The sequence below is a fragment of the Vidua macroura genome, chromosome 5 (genome assembly GCF_024509145.1).
Source record: "Vidua macroura isolate BioBank_ID:100142 chromosome 5, ASM2450914v1, whole genome shotgun sequence".
Classification (NCBI taxonomy): Eukaryota; Metazoa; Chordata; class Aves; order Passeriformes; family Viduidae; genus Vidua; species Vidua macroura.
In genome coordinates, this window is record NC_071575.1 from 61,326,915 (window position 1) to 61,353,697 (window position 26,783).

Here is a 26,783-nt window from a genome sequence, read left to right on the forward strand (position 1 = left end):
GAAATGTTTATGAAAAAAATCTCTTCAATGAAAGGATATGGGATAAAATTAGAAAGTGCTTTTTTTTTATTTTTGCTATCAACCAATTACCATATCAAGTTTAAATTGCTGCCATTAGTGTATTATTGTGCAGTTATAAAAGTAATTCCTTTACAAGCATGAAGTTTTTCTTTTATAAAAGTTGCTTCAGGAAAAGTGATGAAGGATGTTATTAACTGTGTTCCTTTCTGGTTTCTTTGTCATACTTAGAATTGCAGATTTTAAGTGTTGCATCTCAGCTATTTCAGCATGTGATGGTGTAATTCAGCATGCGATGGTGTAATTCAGTACTGCAAATGTTTATGGATATGTGACATTTTAACATGTAAACATGTAGAAAATATTATGCAGAAGTGACATCCATGTGTGTTATGTTTGAATCTTTGAGGTTGCTGTTCTTTTCATTGGCCTAGCTTTAAAGTATCAGTAAATGCTGCCTTGCCAGGAGCCCCCTGAGCCTTTTCCAAATGAACACTCACAGGTCTCAGCCTTACTAACATGGAATGTGCTCCAATTCCTTAGTCATCTTTTTGCCCATCGTTGGACTCTGTCCAATGTGTCCATTTCTCACATGTACTGGGAAGCCCAGAACTGGACATAGTACTCCAGGTATGGCCTCACTTGTGCTGAAGGGGAAAATCACCTCTCGGGATCTCTTGGCAACACTCCTAATGCAGCCCAGGATACCACCCATCTTCTTTTGGCAAGGGCACATCAGAGGCTCAGATTCAACCTGATGTTTAGTAGGACCTTCAGGTCCTTTTCTGGCAGCCTATTTTGAAGCTGGGCTGCCTCCAATGTGTTCTGGTGCCTTGAGTTGTCCCTTCCCAGATGCCAGATTTTGCATTTCCTGAACTTCATGGGGTTCCTGTCAGCCCCTTTCTCCAGCCTGTCAAGGTCCCTCTGGATGACAACATGACCCTCTGGTCTATCAGACACTGCTCCCAGTTCGGGAGATCTGCATCTGCATCTGTCATCTGCACACTTGCTGAGAGTACACTCTGTCTCGTTGTCCAGGTCATTAACGAAGATGTTAAACAGGACTTGCCCCAGTACTGACCCCTGGGCTATACTGTTAGTTACTGGCCTCCAACAAGAGGCTCACTGACAAAAAAAAAAAAACAAAACAAAAAAAAAAACACAAACAAAACAAAACAAAACAAAAAAAAAAAACAAAAAAAACCAAACAAAAAAAAAAAAACCACAACAACAACAAATGAGCTAAAAAAACCCCCAAAAACTAACCGTGGTCCTAGATTAATATGGCGTTCACAAATAATCAGTATTTGATTCTATTGCCAAATCAAATTCCTTCTAGATGTAAAAAAGCATCTTAGTTCTTCCTGATTCTGTGCATGTAAGTACATGTGACTGAGGGTTTGGAGGTTAATTCTCTTTGTGACAGCATTTTGCAATAGTTTCAGGTCAGTAATATTTTCCTCAATATGGTTGTATGCTCCACTAAGCAGAGAAGTTGGCAGGAAAACTAAAAGCCTTTATGATCAGTGTGAGAGGTTTAGTCCTAGTGTGAAAGTGTACTTGATTTGTAAGGAATCACCTGCATCCCAACTGTTACTCATCTATCTTATCATGAAGAGACTGAAAACTTGGAAGTGTTTTCATGAGGAAAAAAACTCCTCTGCTACAACTAGGCAAGATCCCAAACATTTTTGATTCCTGGCACAGTATTTGTGAAACAGGAGAATGTTACTGATTGACTCTTTTCTAGCCTACACTTTAACTGAATTTAAATGCATAAAAAGAAAAGGAAAATGTTTTTATTTTAAAAATAAAAAAGTAGTTTTTTATGTTTTGAGACTATAATGCATTTAGTATTTAATCAGATAATACATTGTTGAAATTGTTGATGAAGCCTATAGCAATCTGAGTGATTTCTTTAGCTTTAGAAAATGACTGTAATTATGAGTGAGAACAATTTAGTCTCTAGATTGGTGATGAAAAAGAACAACTGGCTAAGAATAAAAAGTATTTTGGTCATGGTTTTGGCTTTTATATCACAGGATAAAATAACATTCTCAATAATACCAGTGTGCAAATTGGTTAGTGACAGAATTTAATCCAGTATCATAATGAATTTTGGGAGCTAATAAAGAAAGCAAGCCAAAATAAACCATACACAGCCACATCACCTCCTCTATGGGTGTTATACTTAAAAATGTTAAATCCTTCTATGATTTTTTTTTCCTTATGTATTTGGGTACAAAACTAAAATCATCATAATGTTTATTGTGTTTAGAGCTAAAAAAAGGTAAAGAACAGTTGTGGTAGAATTACATCTTTTATACAAATGGCCTTTAATGTCACTTTATTTAATGGATTCATATCTAGTGTTGGTTATATCAGTTGTAGTATGAGTATGTTGATTGCCATCCATTTTCATTTATCTTGCTAAATTCAATTCTTGTTTCTACAAACCTTGCATTTTCCATTTTTGTAGATAATTAATGTTTTCTGTAGATTCAAAATCAATCATTATGTCTGTTTACATCTACTGAGTGCTATTTTAAACTAGTTGTGATGAATCATATATGACAGTCTACAGAGGCTTTTAGAAAACACTGACTTTAAAGCTGTTTCTTCTAGCTTTGAAGATATGCAATCTTTTTTTTAAACATGAAATGCATTTATATCAGTATGCTATTGATATTTAGATTAAGTACATATGTTTTTATGTTGAAATTCACTGGCTAGCTGTATTTATCATATTGCCTACTAGTGCCATCTTTTAAAATTCTTCTGTATGGTTTAATGTTGCTGCAAAACGATCTATTTTCTTTTAGAGATTGAAAATCATATTGAGATTCTTGTCCTTTGACCTTTTTTCAGCTAACAAATTGAACTGTCTGTTCAATTATAGGCTACCTTTCCATTCGAAATTATCCAAGCTACAGTTCTGACCTCATCTTTCCAAATAAATCCAAGATTACGCAGATTTTGGCAACATGCTTTTATTGTTAATGTTAAAAAAGCAATTATTTTAACTGTGGGTTAGGTCTGCTTGTCTGACTAAACATGTTTGTTTGAGGTTTTCTTGATAAATTAATTATGTGCAATTTTTAAAAAAATTAGGTTTATGTTCTCTTTACTTTGGCCTGTGGTGCATTCATGAAATAATAGTCTTTGTCTAATATCTGCATGTGAATGTTAATATGATTCCAGCTCAGACTGTCTTTGGCAAATCAGTGTGTTACTGTGCCAGAGAATATGAGTGTATGAGATGCAAGGGTTATGGCTCAGCTGTTTGTGGTATTCCTCCCCCTACTCAGTGATCTTGGAGAATCGTTTGTCTTCCATGTGTGCCTGGGAACTGCCTTTAACTGCTGCCATTAGTATTCATAGTGCAGGAGCTAAAATTTCCTCAGAAGCTTTTGAAGTGTTTTATTTCCAATATTGACAGACATATCCATTTTTCCTGTATTCTGTCATGGAAAATAAGGCACAAAATTATCTTTCCTGTGTTTCATGTGGCTGTGTAGAGAGAGGGGCACTGCCTCTGTAGAGCACTGTAGTTCATGCCTTAAGGCAGCACTCCTAGGACATGCGCTGCATGTCAGGAAGACAAGGCAATTGTCTTCATGCAATTGTATCATGCCATTATTACCTGGCTATGGACAGAGAAAGAAGGGAAATCAAGAGAGAAGTTACTGAAAGAAGAGACCTAAGGACCTTTTAAAAGAAGAGGAAGACCCACTATTTTCTTTTAGACATGGAAGCTCTTCTGAGACCTTTTTGATTAAATAGTACAGAAACATAGAGATGTCAACATTAAATTGTGTTTTGTGGCTGTGGTGTTTGATGGAGGTTGTACTTTACAGTACATTTTTGAGAAGCTCAGAGAAATAGCAGTTCCCTCTGTAAAACTGAAAGTTTTTATCAATTGTTAGTAATTTTCCCCATATGTATGTTTTTCAGATATATTATTGTCTTTTTTCTTGTGCTACCTCCTTCTGCATTACCTTCATAACTCCTGTATGCCTTTTCTGTTCATACAGTCTTTTCTCAAAGAATTTGTGTCACTGTCAGGAGATCATGCTAACCTATATTATCCTTGCCCCAATCTCCTACTTCTATTGTTGTGTTCTTACATAATTTGTAGTTGTAATTACTGCAATTATTGTTGTCTACGCTGCCACATCCTCAGTGGGGGTGTCTCTTTGGGAATCCACAGGGCCTTCAAACAAGAGCAATTAGGCCACTGCATGTGGTCCTCAGTCTTATCCCACTGCTTTTTCAACTGGTACTTTTTGCTGACCTGAGAGATCAGAGACCTCTCACACAGATTTTGTCTTATATTCTTCTTCTGTCTTAAATTCTTCTCCAGGATTGTCTTTTCTACCCAGATTTAGCCTGTCTTAAGCTAGTATTTTTTCCCAGCACTGACTCTTTGCAGAAATTAACATAACATGGTCTATAAATGCATTTTTTCCTACTCAGATTTTCACCATTGGCTGTGCTGCCAATAACAGATGTTCTGCTGTGGTTTCATTGCCTGTCCTGTATTGAGATAATTCTCCAGAATTTGAGAGGAGGAGGACAACATTACTTAGTACTTGCTACTATTTGTAGGCAAACTTTTTTTTTTACTTTCATCACTTTTTAGTTTCCAGAATATGCCCTATTTAGTGAATGTTACTGGCAAATGGGATTTTCCTCTCTGTTCCATCTTATCTGGATTAACCTTTAATAGTGAAGATAATGCTTAAGATATTTCCAGGAACAGAGATGAGTCAGATACTGTTGTATTTTTGCTATAAAGTTTTTGAGGGATATTGTAGAAGAAATGGCTACATTACCCAGTTTGTCAGCAAAGCACCATGAAATATATTCATATCTGAATAATGGAGGACATAAAGGAATGTAAATAATAATGGGATGTGTTTGCTTTGAGATTCTTTGACATTCCTATCACCCTTAACATCTCCTGATTTTTTCCTTTATGTTGTTCTTTTATTTCATGTTAGCACTAAACCACTGAGTGCTTTGTCTTGTAGAACAAAATGAGCAACCTTTGGGACTCGTGGTTAAAGCACCAGAGGAATGCACAAACACCATCATTGTCTCCAGATCTTTAAAGGAGGAAAGTTTCTCTGTGGAGTCTCCTAGAACTTCTTCCATGATAGTCAAGAGAAATTTAAAGTCTTGGCCCTGAATTTCTACTCTGCACATATGCATTTCTTATGATCTAAGTATATTATGCAGCAAGGAATTTTATCTTTAGAGATCTCATCTATTTAGCTGAGGCATTTGTACTGCCCTGTTACTGTAGTGTTAGAATGATCACAGGTTTTAATCAATGTGTATTCACATAGATAGATGTTTGACAAGGAGGTGCTGTAACGTGCATTTTACAAATGAGCTGAGAGAAGAGTGAACTTAGAGAAAGTCCCACACTTCTGAGCTTTCAAAAGCATGCTTACCTTCAGTTTGGGTGGGCACTGATGTGCTGGATGCAGACCACAGCATCCTTCACATGATCTTCGTCACCTGGAAGTGATGGCATGTAATCTGTGTCAAACTGATACAACAACATGAAATTCTTCCTAGAAAGATTTCAGCTCTGCTTGCCTCAAAAACCAAAAAAGGCAATTATGAGCACGTGGAGCTGGATCTTGGGAACCAACCATGTCTTGGCTACTTATCGTTTCAAGGCACTTCAGGTATGGAAGAGGCAGAGGCTAAGTTATTGTTTCAAGACTGAGGAGGAACACTAATAAATCAGCAAGTGAAACCCACCTTCTGTGTTTGAATCCTAATTAGTATAACAACTGCCGTTCCTCTTTTTCTAGAATTGTATTTAAGGTTAGTCTTAAATTTGTTTTTTTGGTTTTTTTTTTTGGTCTACAATAAAACAACAGGAAGTAGATATAAAAATCTCAGAAACGTTTTCTGGGAATATTTCAGGAAACTGATAGATACAAAAGACTGTCAATACATTCGGGAAAAATGGGTCTCGGTCACAATCCTGCAGCTATTTCTGTGTGAACACATAAACTGTGTCCATACATAAGACAGCTTCCCCCCACCATAATTATGTACATTTGTGTCTATCGATTTTTACTGTATAGTTTCAAATATTTGCCAAAATATTTCACAAGAGTGTCCAGAACAAATTGTCAAAAACAATTACTAGATGAAGGATGCTGTCGAACTAATGTCATTCTGTAGTTATTATCAGCAATAAACAAACATCTTTGTAGTCAGAATGTCCTACAAACCAACAGAATAATTAGAACAAATGTAAACAGCATGTTTTTCTTTCTCAAATATCAGATATTTAAATCTACTAAGGGAAAGGATTCCCTTATTAGCCTATCACGGTGACAATTACACCATGCTTCTTTACTGTCTGAACTGTTTGCTCTTTGTGTCGTTCCCATTCCTCATCATCTTTGTCCAAATCAAAAGTTTCTGGATAGATGGGAAGCTTGTCTTTTGGGCATTCCTCATAATAACTTCGAACATATTTTCCAACAGACCATCCTTTGTATTCCTCAGGCATTTTGCATTCTAGGCCATTGTAGTGAACATTGTAGTGGTGCTTCAGCCAGTAGAAAAGATAGTGTATGTTGTAATCGCATCTCCAAGGATTCTCTCTCAGCCACAGTATTTTCAGAAAGTAAAGATCTTCCAGTACTCCATATTCAAAATTCTGCAAGCTGTTGTTTGATAGATCCAGCTCCTCTAAGTTATTGAGGCCTGAAAAAGCAGCTAATCAATAGAAAAATAGTTATTGGTACCTTATAAAGTTAACTTAGAAAAAAAATATTCATATCTGTGACAGGAAAGATATGCATATCCAGAAGAGGAAAAACATTTTTAAAATTTTACACTTACTGGTTTTTTTTGGGTTTTTTGTTGTTTTTTTTTTTTTTTTGCTAAAAGGCTACAAAAGGATTTCTCAAACACTGAACTTTAAAATATGGCACATGCCGTCAGAAGTGAGAAATACTGAGAGAGTTGCACTGCTGGTAAAGCTATAAAGCACTTCATGAGTCTGCCTGAGTGTAGAATAGAGACAGTGGAGGTAGATGAATGCCTGATTTGCTCATTGAATCCTACTGTTATTTCATGATACAGAAGAAGGAATATGGAAACTTATTATTAGACAATGTACAGGGCTAGAGGTTTTTGTGTATATATGGGTATTTGTGTGCATGTATAGAACCTTCAAAGTAATGTTTTAAGATTTGGAATGGAGTAAAACATGGAGCTTCATAATAATGCTTGTGAGTTACATTTCAGAGAGCAGTTCATACTTTTTGCAAGAATACTGTTTCATTTAATAGCAGAAGTCTTCATTTAAATAAATCCACTGTGTAATGTTAAACTTCACAAGTACCATTTTACCAATATTAACACTTTCTGATGCTATTTAATTGCCAAGATGGTACTAGATAAGGCCATTTTTACTTGATGCATTTTCTCTCTCTTTCTTTCAGTTTATCTCTGCTTTTGTAATTAAATCTAAATGCACATTGGCTATAAGCAAATTGCCAAAAAGGGCACTTGAGTTCTAATAAAATATAACTTAAAAGCAATTCTATGTAGTGATTTTTAACCAAAAAGTTTAAATCCTTTAGGTTTGTCTGTTATTTTATCGTACAATATAATCAAAAAGTAGCCTCCTTATATGTCATGTTTTCTTAGATGTGACAAAGATATTTAAAAAATCATTAAACTACTTAGCATTTTGGAAAACTGTTAGCCTTCAGGTTCCAGAATTACCTTTTGTACTTGGTTAGTTTTGTATTAAGAAAGGGCAACTGAAATGTGTCTTTCTCTATTGATTTTCATGATGAATATATTTCAGTGCAAACATTTATTCTATGAAGTGAAAGGTACAAAAGGTAAAATTTGCACCAACTTCTAGATTTTTAATCCTTCCTTCCCTCCCCCCAGTTTATATCTTATAGAGGCAGTATTTAATACAAGAGAAATAATTTGTAATAAGTATTTAAAATTATTCTTACCAGGATCAATGTATGCTATTCCATTGCTGTTTAGATTTAATATCTTCAGTTCACTGACATCTTCAAACTCCTTGGCTCGTAGCTGTCTAATTTTGTTGTTGGACAAATCAAGTTTAGCTATATCTGGAGGTATGTTACCTGGAACTTTCTTTAAATCTTAAAAAATGAAAAATACATAACTTGTATCAGCTTTAGATTATTCTTACTGCTTAGGTATCACAGTTGCATGCCAGACAGAGTATTTTCAGTCTAACATTTTTTCCTGTTTTCTTTCCCTTTTATCCCCTCTACTAGTGCCACCATGTTTTTTCAACTTCTGATTTTCATTCTTTCTTTACTTGTACCTTTACATTTCATGTGAAAATTGTTCTATTCAATAGTGCTTATAGTAAAACCTCTGTGGTTTATATTTTTATTTTAGTAGAACTAGACCGTTCACATAGGAATAGGGTAAGTAGTAAAGATACGATACTAATATAAAAAATGTGCATGAAGGGTTTGATTGCTTAAAGAAAAGAAACTAGAGTAACTATATAAAAAACCACTCATGCAGCAGAGTGGCATTTTGTCTGCTTCTCTCTCCTACTTCTATCACTGGCATTTCCAAAGTAGCTGAGGACCTCTCAGTCATCGGTGTCCATATCGTTACAGTGTTCCTGGCAAAAGGACTCCAGAAAGAACAGCTCCTACTCCAGTAGTAAGGGCCCATGCTTGCGAAGTGCAGACTGTGGTTTGAACCCTCTCAGGGTATTGTTAACAAACCTAATCTCCAGGATTATTATATTTGCTCAATGAGTGTTCTAATCCTGCGCTGTCATAACAAGAAAACGAGCAGTGTCTCTTATTTGACAGTCTTTGAATGACAGCAAGTCGTTTCTGGTTCTGTGCTGGATTCCGTGTGGTCACTGTACTTCTGAAGTTCTGAAGATACCTAATGAATCAGGTATTTTTGAGACTACAGCAACATACCAGAGTCTTCCTGCCTCATATCTGATTATAAGCAGAGCTTTGGTATTATAAATACATAAATATTATAACTACTCCAGCCTGCTGTGGTTGGATTGCTTCCTGCTTCTGCAGATGTGAAAGTTTCAGGGCCTATTTATCACCAAATGAATGCAAATAATGCTTGAATTTAGAGAATTTAGAGACTTGGAGAGTTTGGCAGTACTAGAAAGCAGATTTTTTTTTCAACTGTCCTTAAAAATACAAATTCTTTGTAGAAATGCAAACAAACTGCTTTTGCTTCTTTATTTTTTGCTTTTTAATTTTTTTTTTTTTTTTTTAAACAGAATTAAGGGCACAGAGTATTTCATTCTGGAGTACCACAGGTTCTGGCTTTCTGGCTTATCACTGGTCTGATGAGATATAAGCAAATTATTTAAAAAAAAAGAGAACCTACACATGGATAAATGTATTTGTAAGATGTTTCTTTCGTGAACTTTCTGACATTAACTGAAAGCTCCTGACCTGTATGTCTTTAGACATACTTAATAGTGTTAGAGCGAGTGCTTGTCATTCCATTCCTTCCATCGTAAAGGAATAATGGATTGCAGATTTCAATGTCATCTCACTGGTTTGGCAACTGATGCACTATTTTTTTCTATTCTGAATTCTTGTCCACACAGATTTAGAGAAATGTGTGTGTTTTCCCTGGATTTTGTGTGCATTACACTCTTATTTCTGATGCAAATTCCAGTGAAATTGTGTGTCTGACGTACAATATTCATATACAAAGACACTAAGTACAATGCTTTCATCAAAGATTGCCATATGTTCAGAAATACCAAATATCCATTGGATATCTGCATCCAGCTGTCAAGCATATGCACAGTAGATCTAGTACTTCCAAAAAAGTATTGAAACATACTCAATGTGTCCATGCTAGGCATGCAGGAAGTTCTGGGTTGATATACTTAGTTCTTGACCTGAAGGAGGGAGTCCCTGTACCCTCTAGTACTGTCGAGTAGAGGTTGAAATAACTTTATTCCTCCATTATTAATATTAAAGACAATAAACGATGCTTTCAAATACCATAAACCCCTTTGAAACTCCCATGAAGATAGATCATACTGAATGTTTATATGAACTTAGAGAAAAAAGTAGAATTCTTTTCCCCAGAAGTTTTTGGGTATATTTGTGTATTCAGCTCATCTCTTTGATACCAGTAAGTGGGGAGAGCTGTAAAGCCACTTTGCTTATATTAGGATTAAAATTTATGCTTTGGCTTTGTTCAATAACAGTTTACTGAATAGTAAGAGTGATATAATTAAGATTCTATGAAGGATAATTAAGACCATAATCTATAATCTAATAATTAAATCTTATCTACAAGGAAAGGTAAGATAGGTGAATATTAAAAAATAATAAAAGCAGCATAAGTGATTAATGAAAAGATGTAGTAGATGCATGGTAAAAGAAAGAGAAAATTGAGCCAGATGAACAGGAAGAGAATTTACAAGGTGAAAAAAAAAAAAAAAGAACACAGACCATTTTTATGACATACATAGTAGATAAACCATGTAATCAAATGCTAAAATCATTAATCCTTGATATTTAGATATTATCTACTCATACTGAATTCTGAGCTTTTCTCTGGCATAAAGGTGCAAGAGTAAGGGTGCACTGAGGTTTTTACATAAAATCAAGTTGCTCTTAAAGCAGATAAAGTTCAGCTGAATAAAACATGCAGGCTGAGCTCTGCTAAAATTGGGAAAAAGGTCTCACAATGTTGGCTGCTTCAAGCAATTCTTCTTATATCAGAATTGTTATGTTAAAGAATTATTCTCCTCTGAATTGTTTTTCTTTTGTTTGTTTTGTTTTGTCGTGGGATAAAATATGGGAAATATAAAGGACAAATAAATGTGCATTTTCGTGTTGATATATACCCCATCTGGTTTACCCTGAGGGCTTAACCGTGGCTCTTAGGGGCCTGAGAAAGATTTAGATATGGAATGGATCCAAGTGTCTGAAAAACATTTCTTGAAGTCCCCTCAACTTTGAATTGTTTGCTGGGTCCTGGGAAGAAGAACACAGAGGAGGTATTTCTTTATGAACAAAAACATACAATTTCTTCCCTTAGTAGAAGAAATCTTGTGCAGCAAATGTGGGGATGCAGAACCTTTCCTTTGCAATCAGGTTCCTCTGGGCATTGAAAACACAGCTGGCTGCTCCAGTCCTGCTTCACAGCTCACTTCTGTTAAAGTTATTGCTATCTTTGTGTTTGTACAATGGAAGGAATAAAAGACACTCTGTGCTTTTCTGTATCAGTTCAACAGTTTCAGCAGAGCTGTAATTTGACTGATTAGTATGTTTATAGTTGTACAATCAGACTAGTAACTTAAGTAATATGCTTCGTTTTATTCCTGCTGATTTCTATTAGATACATTACAGCACTAAGGAATATCTGTGGAATTTGGGCTGCAGAGCAGAGGTAAAATGCAGGAAGAATTCCTAATTTTGCTGGTAGTTACAAGAGAAAAACAATTAACAATTTAAGTAAAGTGAGTACTATATTAAGTTCATTTGCAGTAAATAATGTGTGAATAAATGTAGAAATTATTAAATAAATAGAATATTAAAATCATTAGTTCAGGTATAATGACAGATACAAACCTTTTCTTTTGCAGTTCAGAGTTGTCACAGGAAACACATACATGTGGCACAAAGAGGAATCAAATTCTGGTTGTTTGACAGCTTCAGGCTTCTCCCGTTTTATGTTTTTGGGATCCTGCCTGTCCTCTTCACTACATAGCTGATCAGCTTTTATCTGCTTTAGCTTCTGATTTTTCAGTTCTATTGGGTACACACATTTGGCATAATTTCCCAAATTCCTGTTTGTTGGAACCTGTAGCATTGTAACAAGAGTTTCTAGTTCACAGCTGCAATGCCAAGGATTGTCATAGAGACGTAGGTAGTTTAGACTGGGCGTATAAATAAAAATCTCCTCAGATAAAATCTTAATTTGGTTATGCTGAAGTAAGAGCGTGGTAAGTTTATCCAAACCATAAAAAGCCTCGCTTTCAATTTTTGATATGTCATTCTGTTGTAAATCCAGACTTTTCAGTACTTTATACTTGGAAAACATATTGTTCTTTAATTTACGAATTCTGTTTCTTGCTAGCAGCATGTGTTTTATATCCTCTGGCCAATCAGGTGCCACAAAAACCAATTTTCTTTCCTGACAATCTAAGTATTTCTCATGAAGATAAGTGTAAATATCACATGTTAGGCCTTGGGCATTGCGCTTAACAGTGCTGGATGCTCTCCTTAAGATGTTTTCCCTTTCATTGTTTCTCAAACTCCTATTCCTTGTCCTCCTACAGTCACATGCATTACAAAGAAGAAGTAGTAATATAATAGTAACTACTTGCATCCTGACATTCAGCTCTTTTCTGTAACAGTTGGAACAGTTGAAATTTTTGGATGGTCTGAATCAGTGTTGTACAAATCTGATGAGGCACAGCTGGGGTATGAGGGATCCCTGTGTTGGAAGAAAAGTAAAATATTAGAACACATGAAATGGGCATTTCCATGGAGGATTGTATATAATATGCAGTCAAGCACTCGATCATCACACTACTTGGAACTTCACAAATACTTTGAAGATTTAATGTCTTATCTCTTTTTGTTTGTTAGTTAGTTAGTTTTTACTGACTCTGGTCTGCTGTTTTTCATTATAATTAAACATGGGAAACTATATGGACCAGTTTCTCACTGATCTTTGTTAGGAGATTCTCATGTGCTCAGGAAAACAGCATCAGGCTGGATTTTTTTTTTTTTTTTTTTTTTTTTTTTTTTTTTTTTTTTTTTTTTGTATTTAAGTTAATCTTGGAAGATGAGCTCAAACGAGGAGTTTGAAGCTGGTCTTTTCTGACTTCCTGAGTGCTCATGTACAGAGCCAGACCAGGGAAAGCCATCCAGTGCCCATCAGACTCCCAGTTTTAGTTTGTGCTCAAGGGTGGACTTGTTTTCAAGTCATTTTCTCAGGACTGTTTACCCCAATTTTTGGGATTTTGTGCTTTCATCTCAGTAAACTGCTGTGATTATGGTTCAGGATATTGGCCCAGATAGATTGAACCTACATGAGGAGTTCTTAGATTTATGTCATACACTGAGAATTTGAACTGTTCACCTATAATTTGTTAGTTTTTTGGCTTGGTTGATTTTTTGTTGTTGTTGTTGCTGGTTTTTTTGGTGGTGGTGGTGGTTTTTTGGTTTGTTTTTTAAGTTTGTTTTGGGTGTTTTAGATGAATTAAAAAATTTGCAAGACCGAAATATCTGTGAATGCCAGGGATGAAATATAAGAACTACAAACTCCTTCTACAAACTCTAATTTATACCATGAAGAAAGATTTTATCAATTGCTGTGGCTATTTGGGTTACAAATCTTCCTGATAAAAAGTAGCGACTTGTGTTCTTAAGTATTTAAAAATGGAGTTTAGTAGGATTCAGAGATAATCTGTGAAGTTCTCATTGGTTTTTTGCAGGACAAAATTATATATTCAATATCAATTAATTTTGATAAACAGGCTTCAAAACTTCACCAGTCTGGGAGGAGGGTTTTGTTGTTATTATAAGCTTGGAGTTGTCAACAAAACATTTTAATCCTGTATTGTTTACGACTTCCTTTATTCCTTCAGTAGCTACTTGGGCTCTAAAAATGTCTCACTAAATTTCTTGATATTTTTAAGGAGTTTAATTTGAAAGATGTCTAAGAATGCAATCACCATTGCATATTTGTCCATTTTTTTTTTCTCAGTTTAACATTTTTAATTTTATCTTGTTTCCATTAATTTTTTAATGTTTTTTCATTGCTCTTCCTTGATGGAGAAACAATGTTTGACTTTGCTTTAATTAATAATTTCTTAGAAAAGACAATTTTTCTTATATAGGCAAATTTTTCTTATAATAAATCAATCTAAGAATAACATTAATATTTTGTTCAGAAATTATGTTTCTCAATATATTCATGCATTTATAGGCTATTTCTAGAGTCAAGCATGTAAAAAATAATTTTGTGTCATTTGTAGTCACTTTTTAGTGAAGTGTACATCCAGTGTTCTAGCCCACAAACACCAATATTTACACACAAGTTTTTGAAAATTACCATCGATAAAATACAGCTTAAAAACTTAAAACAAAAATGGTTTAGGATAGTCAAGTTAGTTATGCAAGGGCTGCTTTTCTCCCTTATCAATAGATCTAGTAAATTCATAATAGAAAACTGTCAAATTAGTGAGGAATGCTTTGCCCCTGATAGATTCATGCTGGCTGTTCGCTGTCACTTTTTCATCCTTTATGTGCTTGGACAGGGCTTCACGGAGGATTTGCTACATAACCTTCCCAGGGACTCAAGTGCAGCTGACTGGCCTGCAGTTTCTTGGACCTTCTAATGTTTCCTGAAGATGAATGTGACATTTCCTATCTTCCAGTCATTAGGAATCTCCTCTGACTGTCATGACCTTTCAAAAATGAGTGAGGCCTCTCAATGGCAAGAGACAGCTTTCTTCCTCTTGGATGCACCCTGTCTCATCCCATTTTCTCAGGTGCTCCCTGACATTAACTTCTTCTATGATGTGTACTCCTTCACTCTCACACACTCTGCTCACAGGCTCCAGTCAGGCACCTGGGAAGCCTTCAGACAAGCCTTAGCTGTAAAAACCGAGGCTAAAAAGTAATGGAGTAGCTTGTCCTTGAAGATTAACCAGTTCTTCTGGGCCCTTTTACTCTCCAGGGCTGTCTACTGTGAGATCCTGTTAAACAGATCCCTAAACTAGCCAAAATCTGCTAACAAGTTCAGGGTTTTTTCTTTTACAGTTTGTCCAATTTTCTTCCGTCTGGATTTTGAACTTCTCATTTTCTCATTTCCATGGCTGCAGTAACCAAAGCCATTCAAGTTCATTCAAGTTGACATTCACTCAAGCTCACATTCCTTCACCTGTTGAGGAACACATTCCTTAGACCACTTGTCAGGCAGCTGGATCAAGAAATTGTCTTCAACATACTCTAGAAGTCTCCTGGATTGTTCATGCCCAACCATGTTTTCTGGCATCATATAGGAGTGGCTAAAGTCTCTCATGAGTAACCAGGGTAGGCAAGAGTAAAGCTTCCTTCAGCTGCCCAAAGGTTTCATCCACCATCCCATCTTGATCAAGTAGATCAAGCAGTCTGCAGCAGATCCCTACCATGATGTAATGCTCATAGGTCTGGCTTCTAATCATTACAAATAAGCTCTTTGTTGACTTCTCACCCATTTCAATGCAAAGCTCCATGCCTTCAGGCATGATTTTGCATGGAGTGCAGCCCATTCTCACCTTTCTGGGCTGTCATTCCTAAATATTCTGGAACCTTTCATGGCACCTTTTCAGTTGCATGTGCTATCTCTCTGCATCTCTGGAGTCCCAGTGCAATCACAGCTCGGTCCCTGCTTGGGTTGATTCCCAAGCTACAAGTGTTTCTGCTCAGACACTTAAAATAGACCCCTTTATGCTGCTTTTGCATGGAAGGTTTCAGAGATTTTCCTCATCACCATTCCCCCCCAGCTTTCTCACCACTCCCTGTGCCGTCATTCCTTTCCAGGTTATGGTTGCCTTCCATCTACATACCTATTTATACTGATATATCTCCTCTCTCAAATCCTTTGTTGCAGGAATATATTTCAAAAGCACAAACTTTCCTCTTTAGGATTGGCTGGTATTGAATTTCCAGTTATCTGGATGGTCCTTTTGCCTGATAACTGAAATAGGGAAAAGGTGATCACAACATGGAAAAAGACACAGGCTCAACTACTACATTTTCATGTACAAGTACTGACTTTTTGCCTTTGCATTATATTGACATTTATTGTGAAAAAATTTTCATACTAGGAGATTTGTTCCCTCTATATAAGAATGGAACAATATGAGTAGTACCTGTTCTGTAGGTCAATAAAATGTGGAAGCCTTATAATTACTCAAGTTTAATGTTCCACCTAGAAGGTAGAACTAAACAAGAAGTGTTGTGTAAATTACATTATATTAAATTATATTACTGGTTAGAGAAATTTACCAGAGTTCATGGAGAAAATTCACCAATAGTTTTAGATACCAGGATTGGCTAACAGTAATCTTGGTTTAGCAAAATGTGTTAACGTGTGCTAACCTTCAATTGTGTGATAAGTCCCCTGTGCTCTATAGGACTGTATCCTTTAAATACATGTCCATAAATGTAGGTATCCTTTAAAATAATAAAATGACCATACTTCAAGTTAGTAACAGTAGCATCACACCTCTCAGTATTCTACTCTGAGGCTACCAAAGAAAATGGCTGAGATGTACAGAAATTATTATGATGACTTAAAGATACTTACTCAGTTTTTTTCCCATGTACATGTACATACAAATATAATTTTAATATACTTCTGGGTGGATTTTTTTATTATTCAGCTGGTTTAAATCTATTTAAATCTGTCATATAGAGATAGTACTAATGGAACTCTACGACTATTGACAAGGTAAATTAAAAAGAAATATGAAAGTGTGGTTTTTTTAAATCTTGCAGGAAATTTAGAGGTGTATGTAATAGAAATACTATTTTTTGAGTTATTTGTAGGATTCTTTCTGCTATAAAAAATGAAATGCCCCACAGATTTTATTTATATAACAGTTCTTTTTTCTTTTTAGTACATCTAAAAATATATGCTAGATTCCCTTATGTATTTCACAATTTCACAGAAGCTTTTGAAAGAAAATGCTATCCAAAAATTTCATGTGCATGTCCAGTTCCTCATGATGATGCAAGAAGTTTGGAAGTTAGATATGTTGTTAAAATTTTATTTTTGAAAGAGAGGATTGTGGATAGGTGCATTGTGTGAGCCAAGGCCTTGTGTGACAACTGCAAAAGAATGAGTTATTCCAAACTGATATTTGGAAGATCAATGAGCTGAAGGCAGAGAACTTAACAGTCTTTAAAAAGTCTGCCATTCCTGTTTCAGAGGTATCCCTAGAGATTCAAGGTCTGCCTGGCAGGTAAAGTTGCTGGATTAAAAGCTGCCATGGAAGAAATGAGATGAGCTGTTCACAAGAGCAGTCATCACAAAGATGTATATGAATTTGAAGAATCGCTGTACATTGTTTCTTTTTCCTATGAGGAAAACAAATGTATGTCTTTCAACAACATCCCCATGAAGTTCAGAAACATATTTTTCTTTGTCATTTGCATAATACATTGATAGACTTCTGTTTTTCTTAGTCTGAAATGCCATCTCTTCATATAACTAACATTTGTTTTGGCAAAGATTTGCATGAGTGTGTCCAATGCTACTACTCATCTCATCAGTATTACTTTTATTATAATCTGTGTTTTTTCTGTGTTGGCTGATATTTTGTCTTTTTAGATTTCCATATATTTCTGCTGAAGTTTGGAACATCATTTTTTTTATGTGTAAATAGCAAAGAAAATTTCTCCACTGACAAAAGACCTTTTGCAGTTATCCTGTACCTTGTTAATATGAAATTTTCCCAGTCACACATGATGCTTCTGATTTAAAACCATAAGATTACACTTTTTGTATTGATAACTTTTAGACAAAAATCAAAGCTCATTGTTTCTGAGATTATGGGGATGTACAAAAAGCTGCTGTCTGTGAAGAATTTGATAGCAGACAGATTTCATTAACATTTCACACGGCAATCCCAAAAGCATTAGCTCAGCACAGGTCCTGTGTACTGTGGTAACTAACACAAAGTGCTTAGAGGTGGCAGTATTGCATTTCATAGTGCTGCATGTGAAGTTTGCTGTGGTGTATCAGACATCCTTTATTGGACAAGGAGCTAGTGAAGTGTAGGGGTCATTTTTTATTCTTTCATACGATTCCATACAAGCATTTTAGCCTCCATATTGCACAGCAGAGATAATTTTAATTATTAAATTTCCCTCTGAAAACCTCTGTCACATATGGTAGACATGAACACTGTCCATCAGGAATAAATGTCAGAAGGTGAGTTTGTCAGATTGCTTCAAAACAATGATCCTGAGACTGCAAATGTCAAAATTAACTGAAAAACTGGTATGACAGAATTCCTGCAGAATTTAGCTGTAGCACAAAACAAGGATTTTTGGTAGTCTGTGTGCTCCTTGATTTTAAGGAAGATGTCACTTTAAAAATGGAAAAAGAAGGCATGTGTTAAAATTCTCGGATCAAAAATTGGTCCTATAACCAATAAGGAAATCAGTATCTCTTCAAAGTTATTGTGAGGTTTTGATCACAGTCTTCAAAATGCAGTAAGAAAGGCTTACCTGTATCTTAAATTGTGCAGCCTTGCAGCAACACATAGATTAAAAAGACTCAGAGCTACCAGAGTATTTACCCCAGTCTCTCAATTTATTATCTATTTTATCAGATATATTTGGAAGTATACTTCTCCAAGTTTTATTTTTCCCCACTCATTTCTGCAGGATATTACACTAAAATGCAAAATAGCTCAGCCTTCTACAAAGGATACTTTACTTTTGTACTTAATATGAATTAAACATTTCCATGTCAAAAAAAAAAAAAAAAAAAAAGGCATCACAAATAACACATGCCTTTATATTATAATATCTGGTTCTAATGCACATTGTTGGGTTTTTTCATGAAATGTAATCTTATATTTACTTTCTTCACATTTTTGTACTTTTTTTTTACAAGGGCATTTTTAACACTTCCTCTTTGCATTTGTGTTCAGCATGTTTCCCCACTCTGTATTGAAAGCATAAAGTCAATTCCAAAAGTCAGTATGCCACTCCTTAAGCAGTCAGCTCCTCAGTGGGAGTTCCCATCTTCTTCAAAATGCCCCGTTTTGCTGACTTGCAGAACCGCATGACTACGACTAAATGTCTACCAGGGCAGAAGGTCCTAACTCTAGGTTTTGATTTTCTGTATGCTTTCATTTGTGGTGCTTATGGTAATTATTATTTTTTCCAGTTAGAAATGTCATTCAGTCAAAGGAATACTTTTCAGTATGATATAAACCTGCAGATGGAAATTTAAGTAATTTCAGAGTATAGATTCTTGATTTTACAGACTGCTGTTGATTAACATTTTCCACTTACACAATTTGCTTTTTCTTAATTAATATTTAGTATAAAGAAATGTTTTCCAAAAGAACTGATCAAAACCTAAAATTACATTACTCACTTCTGTAACTCTTAAAATTTTTCAGATTCTTTTAATAATACTCTTCTAAATAATTATATTACTTGAGAAGTTTAAACTACACATTCCTGCTTTTAATATCTTTTGATAGAGATCTGGTTTTCATTTCCAGTAGGCACTGCTTGTAAAATCAATGGCAAAAGCAGTCCAACAAACTTACACTGAAAAGTCATACTTGCAAAGTATGCACAAAGAAGTTCCAATTAGTTAAAAAAGTATGCTATTGCAGTTGCTTAAGATAATTTTACAATGTTACTGGTTTCATATGGCGAAATATCTTGCATAATAGTGCTATTCCCCACTAATTTGCAATACAAAAGCAGAGGAAAAACTGCAGCAGAAGAAATGGACTTTCAAACTTCAGCAAGTAAATAATTCTATTTCATACTGAACATCTTTTCTTTACAGTAATTTTCAGGAAACTTTAACTATGACATTTTATGTTCTTTTGATTCTGTATTGTGCCCTTGTAACAAATTGCTCTGTTGTTTTTTGTGGTTTTTTGGCTCACTGCAGAAAATTCACAGACAAAGGTTTACCATACCTGGACTCTTGAAAAGGCTGTCACAAGATCATCTGTTTGGAAATTCCAGGTTGCATTCAGGTTTGTAGTTCACGTCTTTCTTTCATAATGTGAAGCAGAGGATCCTTTATATGACTGGCAGCATCCTGCATTCATGGTATACTGAGGTTGAGCAAGCACTGCAGCAGCCTTCCAGGGTTTTGAATTACATGACTACAGCTGTTTAAGTTTTACTGAGGAATAATAGCACTATAGGTTTGGATCGCTTCCAGCAAACTGTCAGATCTATAAACAGCTAGTACTTATTGCATAATGAGAACAAGGCTTGCTTTTTGTAGCCAGAAATAGACTAATTTTATGTCATGATTAGTTGGGAGCTTTAAAAATGCAGTTTTTACTAAGTTATCAAAAAAAAAAAAAAAAAAAAAAAAAAAAAAAAAAAAAAAAAAGCCACCCTGTGCTGGAAAAAAATGCAAATTTACAGTTGACTTCCTGAGAAGGAAGTTAATTAAAAAGTGAACTCTTGTTGCAGTTTTACATTGGTTTAATATATAAATTGAAGTTGTATTTATAACTGCAATCTAAAAATAGTTATGTTTTAGATTACTTTGGTATCCTACTAAACTTGTAAAGAAAACAAAGGTTTTAGAATGCAATACTATTTTGGAAACTTTCAAATATATACTGTATCTTGAAACATAGTCCAAAAGCAATATGAAATGCCAAATTGTAAGACAATGAAAGTCTCCTAATGTTTAAGTAAAGACTCAACCATAAATTTCTTTATAAAGTGAAAAGATTCTCCATATAACAAAATACATGTGAAATGATAGAGATGGAGTCTGAGCAATATAACAGTTTAACTTTCCACCTAACAAAACCTTTTCAGAACAAAGAATGAGGCAGATGGGGCAACAGTCTTGTTCTGATTACTCTTTACCAAGTGTCTGTTTCTTGTTCATGGGAATCATGCTGAGATTGTAGTGCAGTGACAGGGTGAAGTTTGAAATGAGGGCTGAGGTTAGAGGAAAGTTAAGAACTACCTACCTCTGAGTAACTTTTTCAAAATGCCAGTAATTTGTTCTGTTTTCTGAAAGCATCATTCCTGCTTGTTTGGAAGTGTCATCATGAGCTGTAGGGATCTGCCTCTAGAAAGTATGATCTAATAGTGCTCAGGGAGAAGTGATCATCATCAAACAGGGAAAACCACAATCCTCCCCTACTAGAGGACAGTGGGTTTGCTTGCCAGTGTATTTGAGAGCCCTGAAAGGAATTCCACAGCTTTCTCCATTTTTGGATTCTGGAACAGTGCTCAATGGTTGTGACCAAGTACTTAAGTGAACAGTTAAAACCAAAAAAAACCATCACAGTTGGATAAAAGACTTTAAAAATATTTTCTTCCCCCTCACTGGATAAACTAAACCAAAGGGAAATTTTGTAAGGCTAACATTTCAGAATTAGTTGGAAAACTGTAGAGGAGTTATACTATTAACATTGAAATTATGCTTAAAATATTCTATAGAATGTATATTTAAATTTTTTTCATTTTTCTTTCATTTAAACATAACAGTTCTTTTTATATGAGTTTTATTGCCACTAGTTCTGTAGGATTTGAATGCTTAATTAGAAAGCCCAGCTGGAAATGTGTGATTATGTTAACAATTGTGTGAGTAGCAACTTAAGGAACAAGGCATTTAATTAGCTCATTAAAACAGAGGTAGAAAAGTGAGACTTAAGCAGACATTTTCTAGTCCACTGCTACAAATCAGGGCAATCTTTTCTTTGACTATTATGTTCATACATGACAATAATACTGGATAAATTTGTAGGCATGGGGTTTTTTGCATAAAGTCATGGTAATTAAGATTTTATCCATATGACACAGGTAGTAAATATTTTTGTTAATGAACTTCAACATATTTTCATAAAAATATAGAGATTCTCTTGTGTCTTGTTCAGAAGACATCCTATAATACCACTGACATTCTTAGATCCCCACCTAGAAAGCATAAGATCTGTTCTCCTTCTGAAGCTGAGCAGTGTTGGTGGAAAATTTTCTGCTATTAAACACAAAACTGGAAAGACCTGAGGGTATAAAGCAATTGCCTGTCATGCCCAAAATGTATTACAGCAGTCTGTCACTTGCTGTAGGTTACAACAGCTGGATAAGAGAACACAAGCCACTGGGAAAAATTAATTTGTCCCTTTTGTTTCTTGACATCATCTTTGCAGGGGTGTCAGAGAAGCCTACATGTAGACTTCACCATTTTTCAACATCTGTGTTCCTCCTGCTCTGGCTTCATTGGGAGAATTCTCATTTTGGCAAATTCTGGCTTCTTCAGATGTATCAAGCAACAAAAAAGGAGCCATCACTTGGGGAGCAAATCTGATCCATGTTCTTTATTTATTGAAGAAGAGAATGATTGTTTACATTTCCTGAATACAAACTTGTGTAATTGAAGAATACTATAAGTTACAAATGCTCTGTTATTTATTTTAGGAAAATGCTAATTCAGGAATATGTTAATATAAGCGCTTTTATTTGGACAGTGGAAAACTAAAAGAAAAATAACATGTGGAGTCGAGCCATCAGTGTAATGTGCCAAACATCTGAAAGGATGTCACAATTCATTTTATGATTCTTGACAAACACAGGATACAAAAAGATAGTCCCATGTGCCCCAGAGAGTACTTCCTCAATTCTGAATGTTGATTTTCAAATTTCTATCCTCAGTGTATTGCCAATACTGGAATCACAAGAGTGTTTCTTCAAAATCCCTTCTGTGCTGTAGACAGAGTTCTGCCTTGCAGGCTGGATTCCACAAATCCAATCAGTTCTGGGAGAAAGATATAAAGTAGTGTATGTCTAGCAAAAAAGCCAAACCTGAATAAGAAATCTGCGTATCCCTATTCTTCGGAATAAGAAACTATAGAAAGGTTAAATTAAATGAACTTTGATATTCTTATAAGCATTTCATCATTTCACTGCAATTAATTTCTAAATCCATGGGGACAGATCTTTAGCTATGGTTTGCTCCATGTTTTTTTGTTGTACTTTCATTTCAGATCATAGTATACTATTATGCAACCAAGAAAAAAACCCAAGACAGTCATTTACATATTAGATTGAAAACTCCTACAGACAAGGAATTATATTTTACTTGTTTACCTAATTTTATTTACATTTATAATTTATTTTTGCATTCACTTCTGATCTGTATATGCAAGAAAAATTAAACATTTATAGAATGATTTTACTGAGTCATGCACGAAAAGTCTGTTTTACAGAATTTTGTAGGATCTAAGATCCAATAACCTCAATATTCTTCCTCACAATTGGTTTGAAAGATGAGGTTTAAGTGGGATTTTACTCATATGGGGCAAAGAATACAATATTAAACTCATATGTATCCTAACATTTTTTCTCAGGCTAAGCTGTTCACACTTGAGGCAATCTATTGAACATTGAAATTCCAAGTGAGCTGAGAAAGAAATTGTTTTACTAAAATATGCAAGAAATTTCACATTTCTATACCTTATATTTGAGAGTGCCTGAAGTTTCATAGTGAACCCATAGGGGACTTAGAAAAGAAATTTAAGATTTTATTGTTCTAGAAATAAAGGAAAGAGAAATACATATGATTGCAGAAAGATCTAAATGTTGACTAATTTTCTTTAATCTTATCTGAATGCATATTTCATACTGGAACTTTCTCAACCTGATGCCTGAGATCCATTATCCAGTTTCAAGTAAAAAAACAGTTCAAGTGAAAAAGAAATTAGAAACAATCTGTGCAGTGGTATTATTATTAACTGCTTCCCTATAATTTGGTTTGGCTTGCATGGAGGAGAGCACTAGATTTCTGCTATTTGTGGTATCAAATGTCTATGTTAAGCAAACAGTGCTTTTCCAGACAGAGATTAAAAGTCCTTTAGGCTGCATTTAACATTATGCAATCCTTACTGAATTCCAGAAAAAGACATGCTATTTCTGTCAGGATTGGTGAGTTTGATCTGATTACCTGCTGCCCACCATCTCTCCTTTTGAGAATGGGAATTTCACTTTAATTTAGGCATCTAAGATAAGGTAGTATCTAGAAAATTAACTTACTATATCTATATAGCAATTAGAGAGTGGGAGAGGTCTCCAGAGGTGATTCAGATCTGTCTTGCGATCTTTGTTGCTCTTTGCTATACAGAGATCCCAGGATTCATATTTTTCTGTTGTTGTGCTGCTTGAGAACCAACAAGGAAGAGACCTGTTGCAGAGTTAGGTAAACTCTTGCTTGAATGACTTGGTCATGCCATGTTAAAGCAATTGCTGCTTCTTGACCAGCAGAAAGTGTAGATTTCCCAACACATCCTCAGATATTCATCATTAAGCTACTCCCTTTCATACACAGTGAATATTTTGGGGTGGGGAAACGAGACAGGATTATGTCACATTGCATATATCAATAGTGAGTACAAAACTAGAATCTGGACAGCTGAGTTTCATATTCTATCCTGAGAATTAGCACACATCTTTCCCTATTGACATTTATCTTCTGATGATCACTACCAGTAGAAAAGAGGATTGATTGCCTTTGCCATAGTAGCCGTACACTGCACCTGGTTGTTTTACAATCATGTGGGGTGGGAAAACCCAATTTATCCATGCTGATGGTGAGGTCTGCAGTACTATCTGCAGATCCTCACCGATGTGTTGCCCACATCAACCACATTCCCAAAGCTACAGTGTCTTTGTCCAACAGACACATCTCAGTTGGATGTGGTATGAGAGCCTGGAGTGCACAAACAGGCTGTATGTGCTCTGACCTGCTTGTGGTTATGGTTCTTTCTTTATAATCCCTCTCTGCCACCTCCCCTGCAGCCTCACAAGATTCTGCTCTTTTTCCTTCTTCATCTGCTTCTTAGAGTATAGCTGTTCCTGGAGAAGCCTGATCCAGGATAGCATAGCTGCACCATATCAGACCCCACCTTGAACACAGCCAGCTATCAGAGGCATGGGACTTGATGGAATTTATATCACTATGTATTACCAGTAAAATATTTCCTCCATTTATTTTGATTGTAGGGTTCTCATTCTGTCATTTTGCAGGCTGTTACAGACCCACTGTAGAAAAACAAATATGCTACATTTGTCCTGAACTCAAAACACAGTAGATTATTTGCATCCACAGTGCTAAAGTGTTATGAGCCACACCATATTGTCTGTCTGTCTGTATGTGAGATCTGCACAAACACTTTAAGAATACATTTGACAGACGTGAAGCCAATTTCCTGCTGGGTTGGCATCCCTCTGCACAAGGGAAAATGTGCCAAGAGTGCCACAGTCCTCTAAGAAAATACATTTAACATCAAAGCATTTAAAACAATTGACAAAGAATCTGTTTAAAAGGCCACTTCAGCCTGAAAATAAAGAGCAAGCCAACCTGGGCATAAGTTAAAAGATGAGGCATTATGCCAGAAAGGAAAAGAGAGTCTGCCTTGATTATAACTTAAAGTCATTTACTCCATTAAAAAACATCTCACGTGCCAAAGGAACCCAAACATTAAATTTTCAGAAAGAAGAGCCAGAAACCAAGGTGTGAATCTCCTCACTCAATGTAAGATAGAAGTAAAGCAGCCTGATTCTAGTTTCCACTGATAAGTAGTAGTGGGCACCAGTCACGTGCTATAAATGCTGGAGAATAAAAGTGCAAGATCTGGGAGCTTCTCCTGGTGGATTGTTACCATACTGAGGTGTGATAGGTGATCAGCTGCTACTCAGTTTCTGGCTTGCTTTTCTGTGACCATCTCCTGTCTGCTAGTGGTGTCCACTGTCAGACAACATTTATACCCTAAGCAAAGCCCGTGCCTTACACTGCTGCTCCCCTTAGGCAAGGTAGCCAAGCACATCAGGCTTCTGCAGCAGCTGGAGAGGTGGGGCACAGCAAAAATCTCTCCCAGTCTATTTATATTACAAGATTCCTTCTTTGGATTCTTCTCTGCACAGGCCTTATTTGGTACCCAGGAGGACATGCCAGACTAATTTTTTTTCTGTGGGTATTTTGCAAGTGAATTCCTGGGGCTGTAGTCTGAGCTGCACAGGGTTAGTATAGAATCATACAATCATTAAGGTTGGAAAAGATCTCTAAGATCCCCAGGTCCAACCATGAACTGTTATATTACACAGCTTCAAAACCCTGGAAAACTGTGAGAGCTCTACATGCAAATATCAGGGGGACTGCTTCATAGGGAGAAATTGTTCATATCTGTGTTTTCTGTAGAAGCTAAAAAGAAACTGTGATTTGCACAGCATTTATATGTCAAAAGAAACACTTTGTATGCCCAAGAGTGAATGGACATCTATTGAGTTTAAGTAGTTAAAGAATTGTCTCCCTGGAATGATAAAAGGAATACACTGAATTGACAGATCCATCAGTCCATTTGTAATTTCATTGAATGCTGCACTGTTAGAGTAGGCAGAGCAGTTGTTGTGGTCCTGCATGAAGGATTCTGTAGAAGAGCTCTATATTTTTGTGACTGCAGAGGAGCTCTCCTTGTACCCACTAAGAATCTAACACACATTTTACTGTGGATATGGAAAGAAACAATGAAGATATTTTATTACATTCAGAACTTGCTTCAAACTGAATTTCAACATCTACCATAGGTGAATAAATCATAAGGTTGGGAAAACAAAGGTAGAATAATGAGATAGTAACATTCATTGCCACTTCCATAAATGGTATCAGCTGTAGAAAATTTTGAACTTGACTCTTGCTTGGTTAGAGGACACATTTTTTTAACAGATCCCTTAGATTATGTTCAAATTTCAGAGTAATATGTATACTCATGGATCTCCTTTTAGGGAGATTAATGCATTTCTTGTTTTAGTGAGCATCTAGATGCTCATGGTAAGATGTTAAAACATTGAGAAGATCTCAAGCTTTTCCTGTACTGTTTTTGTTAGGCTTGCTAAGACATAAACATTTAATTTCTTGTGTAAATTTGAGCTGATGTCTTCAGAAATACTGCCAATGCCTGCAATTGGATTCAAGATCTGCAA

General features: G+C 35.5%; 1 protein-coding gene across 2 annotated transcripts; it reads right to left on the reverse strand.

Annotated features, from left to right (window-relative positions):
- Positions 1-1,887: 1,887 nt before the first annotated feature.
- On the reverse strand, positions 1,888-19,865 carry LRRC17 (leucine rich repeat containing 17). 2 transcript variants are annotated; one of them, XM_053978556.1, is made up of 5 exons: positions 19,751-19,865; positions 15,638-15,768; positions 11,646-12,513; positions 8,031-8,186; positions 1,888-6,768 (listed from the first exon to the last, which is right to left on the reverse strand). In XM_053978556.1, exons 3-5 carry the CDS (start codon positions 12,403-12,405, stop codon positions 6,365-6,367), a joined length of 1,320 nt encoding a protein of 439 aa, XP_053834531.1. In that variant the 5' UTR covers positions 12,406-12,513; positions 15,638-15,768; positions 19,751-19,865; the 3' UTR covers positions 1,888-6,364. The 2 variants fall into 2 exon arrangements, with proteins under 2 accessions (XP_053834531.1, XP_053834532.1); XM_053978557.1 differs by lacking the exon at positions 15,638-15,768.
- Between the last annotated feature and the right edge of the window lie 6,918 nt (positions 19,866-26,783).

Bases quoted from the DNA above. Each gene is read 5' to 3' on its own strand.
- LRRC17 (XM_053978557.1), bottom strand. From the start codon at position 12,405: ATGCAAGTAGTTACTATTATATTACTACTTCTTCTTTGTAATGCATGT. The intron at 8,187-11,645 runs GTTTGTATCTGT...TCATTTTTTAAG, and splicing joins TCTGAACTGCAAAAGAAAAG to ATTTAAAGAAAGTTCCAGGT. The intron at 6,769-8,030 runs GTAAGAATAATT...TCTATTGATTAG, and splicing joins AATAGCATACATTGATCCTG to CTGCTTTTTCAGGCCTCAAT.